Source organism: Carlito syrichta, unplaced genomic scaffold (genome assembly GCF_000164805.1).
Source record: "Carlito syrichta isolate Samal-C Ts95f unplaced genomic scaffold, Tarsius_syrichta-2.0.1 Scaffold315592, whole genome shotgun sequence".
Taxonomy (NCBI): Eukaryota; Metazoa; Chordata; class Mammalia; order Primates; family Tarsiidae; genus Carlito; species Carlito syrichta.
In genome coordinates, this window is record NW_007259688.1 from 220,715 (window position 1) to 234,596 (window position 13,882).

At 37.4% G+C, this 13,882-nt stretch overlaps 1 protein-coding gene across 1 annotated transcript in view; it reads left to right on the forward strand.

Annotated features, from left to right (window-relative positions):
- LOC103275615 (HEAT repeat-containing protein 5A) overlaps positions 1 to 13,882 on the forward strand; it is a 64,902-nt gene that overhangs the window by 3,416 nt on the left and 47,604 nt on the right. The window contains exons 2-3 of the mRNA XM_008073012.2: positions 2,591 to 2,760; positions 7,753 to 7,891. Of these exons, the coding sequence (XP_008071203.2) occupies positions 2,591 to 2,760; positions 7,753 to 7,891 (309 nt within the window). The remainder of the gene's footprint in view (positions 1 to 2,590; positions 2,761 to 7,752; positions 7,892 to 13,882) is intronic.

Sequence of the window (13,882 nt, forward strand, 5' to 3'; positions counted from 1 at the left end):
AGTAGCTGGAACTACAGGCGCACGCTACCACGCCCAGCTAGTTTTTTGATTTATTGTAGAGATGAGGTCTCGCCATGTTCCCCAGGTGGGTCTCGAACCCGCAGGCTCAGGCAAAGTACTTACTTTAAATGAGGGAAGTAAAAAAGAAAGAAAATGGATATAACAACAAGTTAATATCATAAAAAACTATTCATACCTCACACCATATACTAGGAATATTCCAAATAGATCAAAGTAAGGAAGGAAAGAAGGAAGAGAGAGAACCATAAAAGTACTAAAAGAAAGGAGAATTCCTTGGAATAGGGAAGGGGCCCTCTTACTATAACTTGAAATTGAAAGTCATTAAAGAAAATACTGGCCGGGTTCGGTTGCTCAGCCTGTAATCCCACGCTTTGGGAAGCTGAGGTGAGTGAATTGCCTTAGCCCACGGGTTCGAGACCCACCTGGGAAACTCTACAATAAATCGAAAAATTAGCTGGGCGTGGTAGTGCGTGCCTGTAGTTCCAGCTACTTGGAAGGCTGAGGCGGAAGGATTGCTGGAGCCCAGCAGGTCAAGGCTGCAGTGGCCGGGAGAGGCCATTGCACTCCAGTCTGGGCGACTGAGTGAGACTCCAACTCAAAAAAAAAGGAAATACTAATAAATGTAAGTACATAAAAATAGTTTTTAATTTTACATGACAAAAAATACCATATGTGATATCAAAAGACAATTATAAATTGAAGGAAAATTTTTATAATTCTTTCCACAAAGAAAAAAGTAAATCTCCATTATCAAGAAGGACCTCTTATAAGTAGAAACAAGAAAAAGACCACCAATCTAATTCAACAGAAAAATGAACTAGGAACAACTCATAGAAAAGGAAATAAAAGTACTTTTGGGGCACAGGTGTAGTGGCTGAAAGTTTAATCCGATAGACCACCAAGAGCCAATTCTGATGAAAGTTCAAGAGGGCCAGGCTCAGTGGCTAAGCCTGTAATCCCGCACCTTTGAGAGGCTGAGGTGAGTGGATTGCCTGAGCCCACGGGTTCGAGACGCGCCTGGGCAGCAAGACCTCATCTCTACAATAAATCCAAAAAAAATCAGCTGGGCGTGGTAGCGCATGCCTGTAATTCCAGCTACTTGGAAGGTTGAGGTGGAAGGATCGCTGGAGCCCAGCAGGTCGAGGCTGAGGTGGCCGGGAGCGGCCACTGCACTCCAGTCTGGGCGACAGAGTGAGACTCCAACTCAAAAAAAAAAAAAAAAAAAAGAAAGTTCAAGAGGGTCTTTATTTGCAAGCTCGAGCCTGGACCTCCGTCGACAACCGACGCAGCGGAGTACACCCAGAGGCCCTGACTTTCTTAAGCAGATACCTTTTATGCTTTTACACAAAGGGAGGAGGAGTTTGGGGGGGACTTTTTAGTCTTGTTACCATTTAATTGGGTAGTAACCTGTGGTGGTCAGCCCAATCATGGAGGATTGACTAGCTTGACTTGGGCTGACCTTGGCCCACTAGCTGGGGAAGTTGCAGAGACATTTGGAAACTTTAGGTGATTTTCCCCTGGCACCTGATTGGTTGTTGCTAAGGGGAAAGTGGGACAAGGGAAGGGGTTGAAGCTTGAACTGGAGCTTTGCAGTTTTTCTCATAACTGAAACTTTAAATAGCTACAGGTGTTTTAAAACAGAAAACTAAGATGGCTGTGTTATTGTCTACAAGCCAATTATATATTTATTGGGTTATAGCATGTTCTTAACCTAAGTTTATGGTATACTCTATTACGGTTCTCTCACAGGAAAGTATAGCTGACTCCACTCATGGTAAGAGAAATACAAATTATCTTCACTGAGACACTGAGATAATCATTTTTCAGCTGTTAGATTGGCAGAAATCCAAAAGTTTGAAAATGCACACTGTTGACAAAGCTGTGGGGAAATAGGCACTCATGCATTGTTTGTGGAAGAATAAATTAGTACAAATCCTATAGAGAATAATTTGCAATACCTATCCAAATTACAAATGTATAAGTACTTTGAGCTAATCTGCTTCTTGGAATTTATCCTACAGACATACTTCCATAGGTTATTATTCACTGAAACAGTGTAGTAGTCAAATATTAGGAAATACTCTAAATGTCCATTAATAGTGAATTAACTGAATAAATCATACTACATTTATATAATGAAATATTTTGCAGATATGCAAAAACAATGAGAAAGCTTTATATACTGATATGGAAAAATATTCAGAATATATAAAGGCTGCTTTCTTTTTTTTTTTTTTGAGTTGGAGTCTCACTCTGTCACCGAGACTGGAGTACAGTGGCTCACTCCTGGCCACTGCAGCCTTGACCTGCTAGGCTCTGGCGATCCTGCCACCTCAGCCTTCCAAGTAGCTGGAACTATAGGCATGCACTAGCACGCCCAGCTAATTTTTGATTTATTGTAGAGATGAAGTCTCACCAAGTTGCCTAGGCGGGTCTCGAACCCGTAGGCTCAGGCAATCCACTCACCTCAGCCTCCCAAGGCACAGGATTACAGGCTGAGCCACGGAGCCTGGCCAACAGTAATGATCTTATAAGCCAATTATTGAAAGCATTCTGCTTTTTATTTTAGGTAACAGTACTTCAATTTCTACCTTAAGGACTTCCTGTCTGTTGGGTTGTGCAGTGATGCAAGATAACCTAGACTGCCTTGTTCAAGCTCAGTCCATCTCTTGCCTTCAGCAGCTTCATATGTTTGCTCCACGACATGTCAACTTGTCTGGCCTTGTTAGCTGCCTCTGTGTGAGTATAAAATTACAAATGAGTCCTTGGTTTCTTTTACTTGTAACTTAGATTCATTCTAGTTACACAGTTTATTTATTCTCTAGGCTGTGTACAAAATTATATGTTATATGCATAGCTACTTCCCCTCGGCTCTATTCTATTTTAGGGAATGGAGGACAGCTTTTTATGTAATTATGGAAAATTTCTTTCTCATGTATTGATTCATTTTTCTCCCAGTAATATTGAACTTAATGTTTAGATTATGTATTCTTTAATCAGTAAATATGTTGGGTGCTTAAAAAGTCCCAAGTACTGTATAAATGCTGTAGGACATGCAAAACTGTATATGGTCACCTATTTTTTTTTCTTATTTTTTCTCTATTTTAAATTATTACAGAGTTTTTTCATCCCAGATGGAGAAATAACACTTTTCCTTAATATTCTGGCAAAATGTGCATCAATATCTGGGTTCTCATAATGTTTCTAATGAATGTAGAAAGATAAAGGCAGTCAACTAGAAGTTCTGATGAAGTGGGTCATAATTGTCAGTGATTTTAAGATTTTACCTTGAGTGTCACCAATTTCTATCTGAACTTACCTGGAAAATTGAGTTGCGTTTGGCATTATTGACACCATTGCGTTTTAACTTTTTCTGCCCCTGCAGTCTTCACAAGTATATTTTGATTAGTAACATGACAATTGAAAATCATTAGACCTTACATTTTCAAGCTTGAGTCAAAATACGCACCATTTCAAATCTTGAAAGAACCTCAGAGTCTAAAAATCTGTCACATAGATTATCCCTACTTTTGTAGAATGATGTTTGCGTCATTAAAACTAATCTTCTCAATAAGAAGATAGACTGAAGACCAAAAAGTTAAATAGCTTGCTTAAGGTAGCACATCTAGGTAGTGGTCACTAAGTCTAGAATCCAGGTTTCTGCTTCGTCCAGTCCTCATTTCGTTATTCCATACTGCCATTGTAGATTTTATGGATAGGTCTTACCTCAACTCTGCCACCTCATAGCTGTATGCCTTTAGGGGAATCCCATAATCCTTCTAGCTACCTCAGCTACTTTGTAAAACATGAGGATTACACAAAATGCTGCATTTTAAGGTACATGTCCCTGACACTTAGTTAGCATTCAGTGATGGTAGTTGATTTTGCTGTCTTGACATATGTCTTGAACATACATTATATTAATCATTGAATTAAGTATTGATGCTGAAAGTCATATAAAACTTTTAAAAGAGGATATGACTGACTTTCTGACGGAAGCTTTTGTTGCTGTATTTTTTAGATCTGAATCAATCATTTATTAGAGAAAATAGCACTTATGGTAAAAGGATTTTACCTAGACCATTCAGGAACTTTTCCAAGAAATATTACTCCTTATATTTGAAGAACAATTGCCAAAACCAATTATTGAAAAATTTTCCACTCCTTTGCAAGTTGATCAATCTTTTACTTTCCATGTAAATGTAGTGTAACTGCCAATTTTTTCTTCTTGAATTGTAGTAGAAAATTTCCATTAATGACCTTTTACAGTTTATCCTTTAACTGATACATGAGTTCATTTATTAACATTTATTGAGAAATGAAGAGCAAACTAACTATTAATTGATGATGAATAGAATCTAATCTAACTCATTAACTTTTTTCCTTCTCTAGATCAAAAAAGGTTTACATATAAAGAAGAGTAGAGACTATTACTCGCATTTTATCAGCTTTTTCTTTTGAGTGCTTTCAGAGCAATTGAGAAAATCTGAAGTAACAGTTACAAATCTTATTCATGTTAACTTATAATATTTAAGCTGCAAAATGATTTTTTTAAATACAGAGTTCATAGTCAAAAAGTACTGTCGCTATAGTGTATTAATTTTGTGTCCTAATATTTTGTTAGTAGTTTATTCTAAATTTATTAGATTGTATTTATTATATTTTAGAGTACTCTCCAAGGTAAGGAAATTGCATTTTATCATTAGGCAAGAATCTTACTGGAAAGGATTTTCTTCTAACTGCATGCTATTTAACTTCCATTCTGAATTGGCCTTAGCTACACTAGCAATTCTGAATACTCTTAGATTTAAAAGTTGACTTCCAAGAGTAAAAATATGTATAATTAATTCTAATGAGGTAAACCATTAGCCTTGTCTCTTGCTGGATAGCTATTCTTGTGAATGTAATCCACATCACTCCTCACGCTCATGTCTGCTTGATCTGATATGATCCTGAGGCTAATCAGAGGTCCCAAAGGAAAACCTAATTAATTAAGTGTATGATTTTAAATTATCATGTTTTAGATTTCTTGAGTTGACTATTTTTAAGATCTTAGCTCAACTCCTATTATGTTAAATTGCAAAATAAAGTGTTTGTTGTATATTTTTTAAGCTGAAGCTAAACCAATTTGAATAACTATCAACATTTATATTTTAATGCTTAGCTGACTGTTGTGAAAGTCATCCTAGTGTTTTCTTTTGGTTTTGTCATGACTGGTCTGTCATTTGTTTTTGTGCAGGAGATCTTGTTGGATAATTCTGTGTTGGTAGGTCCCTGGCCCTTGATTCCTAACTTTTTTTGAGTTTTGCAGTGTTATTTCTTTGTGTCGTTTTTGGTTGTAGTTTATTTTCCTATGCATCTCTTTGTTTAAGCTAACCATTAATGCAAACTTCAGTATGTATAGCATGTTACATGGTGTTTATTTAATACCAATATAAGTAAATCCTTCCTAACCTTCTCCAGCTGATGCACTCACTCCTTGCACTGAATTTTGCATCATTTTGACTTAATTTATTAATTTCAGAATGAAATTGTAGTTATAGTTTGATTTAATTTCTATATTTTGCCTGCTTTGTTTGTTTGCCTTAAGCCACTCTATTAGTTATTTATATTATTAATATAAGTGCTGGAGAATGACATGGAAATATTAAGCCTTTCATTTTGCTTTGTGTGATAGCCTTCAATCTTTTTTCTACCAAACAAGTAAAGAGTACTTCCAAGCATGCTTTTTCTAAAAAATTGTTTGACCAGCCTGAAAAAATGCTGTACCTGCCTTGTATTATATGCTTGTAAAACTCCAGTTAAAATAGCTAGTAGATTTATTAACTTTTTTTATGATTGTCTTGTAGAGTGCTTTTTTGTCATTATTGTTAAATACAGCAGTAATCTTGGGCATAAGTCAACTTAATCTTTTTATATTTTAACTTCTCTGTTATCCTTTGTACTAGTTTCTAACAACAGGGTTTCTAAACATGACCAGAATGACATTACATCTTGAGACTTTTTCTGTGAATGATATGCCGCTCTATCCACTTTTTGAGCTCATGTAACACCTTGAGGGTAGAATAGAACATATATTTAAAGCTGTTCACGCCAAGCGTGGTGGCTCACACCTATAATCCCAGCACTTTGGGAGGCCGAGGTGAGAGGATTGCCTGACCATGAGTTCGAGACCAGCTTGGGCAACTTGGTGAGACCTCATCTCTACAATAAATCAGAAAATTAGCCAGGCATGGTGACGTGTGCCTGTAGTTCCAGCTACTTGGAAGGCTGATGCAGATGGATCACCTGGGCCCAGCTAGCCGAGGCTGCTGTGACCGGGAGCATGCCACTGCCCTCTAGCCTGGGTGACAGAGTGAGACTCCAACTTAAAAAAAAAGGAAGAAAACTGTTCACTGATGATATGTTTACAAACTTTTTGGGTTTTTTGTTTGTTTGGTTGGTTGGTTTCTCATGAAATTTAGGATTCAGCTCTCTTTGCATGTGTTTCTTATATATTCTTACTATCTTCTACCACCTACTCTTTTTTTCTTCTCAAAATTTAGCCTCTGCTCTTTAAAAAAAAAAACCTCACTTCAGTCCTCTTTTTTCCACACATGGCAAATCTAAAGATCACTATAAGAATTTGGCATTGTTTTTTTTAATTTTGCTTTGAAAATCACTATCTTAAAATACATACTTATGTTGTATACCACACCAAACTGATCTTTACTTTCATAGTAAGAACAAAATTAATTTAAAACCTGGAATTTATTTTACTTATGAAATCACTGAGTAAGACTGTACTTACTGTAGTTGATCATTTGAGTTATATCAGCAATCTTATTTATCATTTGTCATAGACACAACCTGTTGGGATTTATATTGTATCTGTAAGATATGTACATGTATATTTCAATACAGAAATATGTATACATGTAAAATTTACTGTTCTGTAATGTTTGTCTCTAGAGAGCGTTTTTGGTTAATATTTTCTAAGTAAAATGCTTTCTGCTTTTATTTGAAAATGGATTTACTTATTCTATATGTCATCTGAATAAAATACTACTGTTAGAGACTTCATTAACAATAACTAACATTTATCGAGCATTCACTATTTGCCAGATACTGTGGTAAGCACTTCACATGTTACTTTGTGTTACTGTCACAACAGCTCTGTGAGATGAAATTGTGTTACACATGAGGAGACTGAAGCACAAAGAGGTTAAATAACTTGCCCAAAGTCACACAGATAGTAAGTGGTGAATCTAGGACTCAAACTGAGACCGTTTGACTCTAGAGCCTCCATTTTAACTAATGTGCTATATTACCTATATGGATTTATGTAAATTTCTAACTTGGAAAATCATAAAACATTATAATATAGTTTGCATGAACACAAATGTATAAACTGCAAATAAATCCTTTCAATTGTATTCCTTTTTATCTCTCAAAACTATGTTTACTCATATAAATTCAGTCTTCTAACACTGTCAAAAGGCTTTTGTTGGGATTTATTTATAAATAGTGCATAATCTAATACACATATTACAACTTATTAAGCTGTTTCTAAATTTATAATCAGACATATATACTATAATAGTTTAAAGAAGTTTATTTGTATTGAATAAATTGTGTCTGGCCCACAGATGGGCTGGACAGAATCAGGAGAGGGTCCAGTGAATATCTATTAGGCTTAGTGAGTGACACCAAGAATTTTAGCTCTTTCATTCCTCAAATGGTATTTTTCAGGTGAATCTTTGTAGCCCCTACTTGTTACTAAGAAGAGCAGTATTGGCTTGTTTGCGTCAACTTGTACAGAGAGAAGCAGCTGAAGTTTCAGAACATGCTGTTATGCTTGCTAAGGATCGCAGAGAGGAATTGACTCCAGGTAATTTCTTTTGCTCAAGATTATGTCCAGCTCAAATGATTGAGTCTTAAATGTTCCTTGTATACTTGAGTTTTAATGCAAAATTTAAAAGTTAATAATCTTACACCAGCTACAAGAAACAGTTGCCGACTTTACTCTAACCAATGATGTTACTGGTTTAGAGCAAACCAAACCAGCAACATACAACTCACCTGGGAACTTGTTAGAAATGCAAATTATTGGGCCCCCTCCCTATCCTACTAAACCAGAAATCTGGTGTATAGCCCAGCATTCTGTTTTTTTATAAACAGAATGTGTTAATTCGGTCATGTGCCACATAATGATGTTCCGCATATATGACCGTGGTTCTATAAGATAAAATACCATATTTATACTGTACCTTATGTATATTTAGATACACAAGTACTTACCTTTGTGTTATAATTTCCTGCTATATTAAGTACAGTACATGCTATACAGGTTTGTAGACTAGGAACAATAGGCTATACCATCTAGGCTTGTATGAGTACACTCCATGATGTCTGCACAGTGATGACATTGCCTAAGGACACATCCAAACATACACCCACTGTTAAGTCATGCATGACTGTACTAAAGTTTGAGAGCCATTGGTTTAGAGCAAAAATAATCGAAAATTGGATTTAGCCATTAAGTAATGTATCATACATGTCTCCATTCCCACCAAAATCTTATTTTCACAATATTCACTATGAATGAGTCTGCTATAAATTAAAGGATTTTTAATGCCCCTTCTTGTACATTTTAGAGCTGAATCAAAGGATTTCTTAGCCAGTAATACTTGTGTGTATCCCTTCATTTTAAAACTATGATGTGAGTAACCTGAGCATGTGTATAAATTCAAAGAAGCTATTAACCTACAAAAATAATAATGATAATAATATCTTACACTTGTGTGTATATGGTTTTCAAAGTACTGTCATACTTTTAGAAAGTCATAGACTTTACAGAACTTTCCAATATCTTAAAACTTTCATGATGTGTTTTACAGTTAATAATCTATGTTTTTTAAATAAGAGTTTTATTTTTATATTAAAACTTATAAGTAACTGGGCCAGGTGTGCCCATCTTTAGTCCTGGCTGCTCAAGAGGCTAAGGCGGGAGGATCACTGGAGCCAAGGAATTCAAGGCCATCCTGGGCAACATAATGAGACCTTGTTTCTCAAGTAAAACAAACAAACATTTGCTTTAACATGGGTTAATCAGCATGCCTGGACTGCTATACAGGCATATCTGGGAGACACTGTGGGCTTGGTTCTGGACCACTACAATAAAGCAAGTCACTGAAATGTTTGGTTTCCCAGTGCATATGGAGGTTATATTTATACTATACTGTAGTCTATTAAGTGTGCAATAGCACTATGTATTTTTAAAAATATACATACTTTAATTTAGAATCACCTGAGTCTTCAGTGAGTCATAGTCTTTTTTGCTGGTAGAAGGTCTTGCCTCAATATTAATGGCTCCTGACTGAACAGGGTAGTGCTTGCTAAAAGTTGGAGTGGCTATGACAATTTCTTAAAATAAGGCAAAAATTAATTTTATCACATCAATTGATTCTTCTTTTCACGAAAGATTTCTCTGTAGCGTGCAACACAGTTTAATAGCATTTTACTTGCAGCAGAAAGTCTTTCAAAACTGGAGTCAATCCTCTCAAACCTGCTGAGGCTAAGCTAACTACATTTACATAATATTTTGAATCATTTGTTGTCATTTCAACAGTGTTCACAGCATCTTCAGCAGGGACAGATTCCATCTCAAGAAATCATCTAGAATGGTGAATCCTTTCCAGAAAGTTTTAAAGTGACTTTGCCCAGATCTATCAGAAGAATCACTATCTATGGCAGCTATAGTCTTATGAATGTATTTTTTTTTTTTTTTTGAGTTGGAGTCTCACTCTGTCACCTAGACTGGAGTGCAGTGGCCGCTCCCGGCCACCACAGGCTCGACCTGCTGGGCTCCGGCGATCCTTCCGCCTCAGCCTTCCGAGTAGCCGGAATTACAGGCGCGCGCTACCACACCCGGCTGATTTTTTGATTTATTGTAGAGATGAGGTCTCACCTGCCCAGGCGGGTCGCGAACCCGCGGGCTCAGGCAATCCACTCACCTCAGCCTCCCAAAGGCGTGGGATTACAGGCTGAGCCACCGAGCCCGGCTGAATGTATTTCTTAAACAATAAGACTTGAAAGTCAAAATTACTCCTCGATCTGGAAAATGGATGTGTGTTAACAGGCATTAAAACAACATTATACTTCTTATATACTTCCTCCATCAGAGCTCTTGGTGATTAGGTGCATTGTCAGTGAACAGTAATATTTTCAAAGGAATCTTTTTTTTTCTGAGCTATAGGTCTGAAGACCTAATTTATTCAGTAAACCTGCTGCAAATAGATATGCTGTCATCTAGACTTGGTTCTTTTGTTTATAGAGCATGGGCACAGTAGATTTAGCATAATTCTTAAAGGCTCTAGGATGTTGAGAACGGTAAATGGGCTTTGACTTCAACTTAAAATCAACAGCTGCATAAGCTCCTAACAAGAGAGTTCACCTGTCCTTTGAAGCTTTGAAGCTAGGCATTACCTTCTCTTTTGCTACAAAAGTCTTAAATGACATCACCCAATAGAAGGCTGTTTTGTCTACATTGAAAATCTGGTGTTTTTTTGGTTTTTGTTTTTTGTGAGGGGGCCGGGTAGGGTTTGTAGAGACAAGGTCTCAGTATACTGTGTAGGCTGGTCTTGAACTCCTGGCTGGACTAAAGCGTAACGCCTCTCAGAGTGATAAGATTATAGGCGTGAGCCCAGCTGAAAATCTGTTCTTGAGTGTAGTTCCCTCCCTCAGTGACCTTAGCTAGGTCTTCTGGCTGACTTGCTAAAGCTTCTACATCAACACTTAGTATCTTACCTTGCACTTTTATTTAAGGAAAACAACTTCTTTCCTTAAACCAACCTCTGCTAGCTTCAAACTTTTCTTCTGCAGCTTTTTCACCTCTCTTAGCCTTTACAGAATTGAAAAGACTTAGGGCCTTCCTCTGGATTAGGTTTAATGTTGTGACTGATTTTAACCTCTATCCAAATCACTAAAACTTTGTCCATGTCAGTGATAAAGTTGTTTCTCTTATCATTGTGTGTTCACTGGAACAGCACTTTTAATTTCCTTCAAGTACTTTTTCTTTGCATTTACAATTTAGCTAACTCTTTGGTGCACAAGGCCTAGCTTGGTTTTTACATGTGTTACTCACTAAGCTTAATCATTTCTAACTTTTGATTTAAAGTGAGAGATGTGCAACTCTTCCTTTCTCTTAAACACTTAGAAGCCATCATAGGGCTAATAATTGTCCTGATTTCAATATTGTTGTGACTCAGAGAATAGAGGTAGAAAGTGGCCCAGAGAGGGAGAGAGATGGGGTGGAACAGTCAGAACACACACAACATTGATTGGTTAAGTCCATTGTCTCATATGGGTGTGGTTTATGGTACCCCCAAAACAATTACGATAGTAACATTAAAGATCACTGATCACAGATCACCATAATAGATAGAATAATAATAAAAACATTTGAAATATTGCATTAATTACCAAAATGTGACACAGAAGCAAAGTGAGCACATGCTGTTGGAAAAATGATCCCTAATGATGGACTTGCTTGATGCAGGGTTGCCACAAAAACAAAAATGCAGTGTCTGAAAAGCGCAATAAAATGAAGTGTAATAAAGCAAGGTATGCCCATAGTTAATCATCAAACAGTTTGCAGAACTCATTTGAAAACTCTCCTGTGATTACTTCTGAGATCAGAGAAGATTGGGCAGTTATCAGGGTGGTATGCCCATAGGCATTTTGTGATTCCTTAGCTTAGCCAGAAAAATGAAAATCTTCTAGGTGGGGCTCGGTGGCTCAGCGTGTAATCTGAGCTATTTGGGGAGGCCGAGCAAGTGGAGTGTCTGAGCCCGGGAGTTGGAGACCCACTCTGGCAACTTGGCAAGCCCTCAATACCCATCTCTACAATAAATCAAAAATTAGCCGTGTGTGGTGGCACGTGCCTGTAGTTCCAACTACTCAGAAGGCTGAGGTGGAAGGATCACCAGAGCCCAGCAGGTCGAGACTGCGGTGGCCGGGAGCGGCCACTGCACTCCAGTCTGGGTGACAGAGTGAGACTCCAACTCAAAAAAAAAAAAAAAAATATATGTATATATTATATATCTTTATGACACTTGGCTGGGCACAGTGGCTCACTTCTGTAATCCCAGCACTTTGGGAGGCCAAGGTGGGAAGATTGCTTGAGCCCAGCCTGAGCAACATGGCAAGGCTTCATCTCTACAGAATAATCAGAAAATTAGCCAGGCATGATGGTACAGGCCTGTAGTCCCAGCTACTCAGAAGGCTGAGGCAGAGGGATCACTTGTGCCCAGAAGGTTGAGGCTGCGGTAAGCTGGAATGCCACTGCACTCAGCCTGAGTGGTAGAGTAAGACCCCAACTCAAAATATATAAATAAAATCTCTTTAGGGCACTCATTTTATATACGTCTCTCAGCGTAAATACACACAAACCTTTTGCCAAATTATATTAATGAAGGCTTCAGATATCATAACAGTTCACCTCTAAATACTTCATCTTGCATTTCCCGAGAAGGACATTCTCCTGCATGACCACACACCTTTCCACACCTAAGAAAATCAGCATTAATTTACAGTCCTCAAATAAATTTCCTAATTACCCAAAAAATGTCCTTTATGACTTCTTCCTACCTTCCACCTAAATCTAAGATCCAGTCATGATACATATTGCAGTAACTGTTACACCTTTTTAGACTCCTAAAAAATTCCTACCACCTCCTTCCGGTCTTTGAAAGATAATTCCTCTTTTAAAATAATCTAATAGCCTAATCTTTCAAATCTAGATACTTTGATAGGTACTTGATGAGTTAAATCTTTAAGAGAGAATTTATTTCTTTTTTTGGCATTTTCAGAATTAAAGGAAACAAATGCTAGATAAAGGCTTGTATTTCTTCTTCACTGCTTTATTACTTTGTAGTGAGAATATTGTGTAGTGACATGTTTATTCAGTAACCCACAATAGCCTAGTTATAGTAATTTAACGCTGTTCTCCATATAATGGTTGTTTTCATTAAGGCTTTACTCTCTTGTTAACAAAGTTAAAGTCTTTATACCAGAATGAGGAAAATGTAATTTTATTTATTTAAAGTTAGAGATCAGGTGCAGTGCCTTACATCTATAGTTCCAGCGCTTTGGGATACTGAGGTAGGAAGATGGCCTGGGGCCAGGAGCTCAAGATTGCAGTGAGCTGTGATTACACCACTGCACTCCAGCCTGGATAGCAGAGTGATACTCTGTCTCTAAAGAAAAATAATTAGAAAATAAATAATCAGCCAGATGCGGTGGCTCACGCCATAATCCCAGCACTTTGGGAGGCCCAGGTGAGGGGATTGCCTGAACCCACGGGTTCAAGACCTGCCTGGGCAGCTTGGCGAGACCTCATCTCTACAATAAATCAAAAAATTAGGGGCAACCCCTTTGGGTCTCCTCCCACTGTGGGAGCTTTTCTGTCCTCTCAATAAATCCTACTTTGTCAAAACAAAAAACAAACCAAAAAAGCCCAGAACCCAGGGGTTCGAGACCAGCCTGGGCAACTTGGCAAGACCTCATCTCTACAATAAATCCAAAAAATTAACTGGGTATTGTGGCGTGTGCCTGTAGTTCCAGCTACTTGGAAGGCTAAAGTGGAAGGATCACCTGAGCCCACCAGGTCGCGCCTGCGGTGACCATGATTGTGCCACTGCACTCCAACCTAGGCGACAGTGAGAGTACAACTCAAAAATAAAAAGAAAAATAATAAAGCTAAAAAACACTGAAAAAAATTTTTTTGTGTTGAACATTAATTGGTAAAAATTTTTATGTAGTTAAGAAGGCATTAATAACTCTTAATAAAGACTTCTCTTTTTTTTTTTTTTTTTTTTTG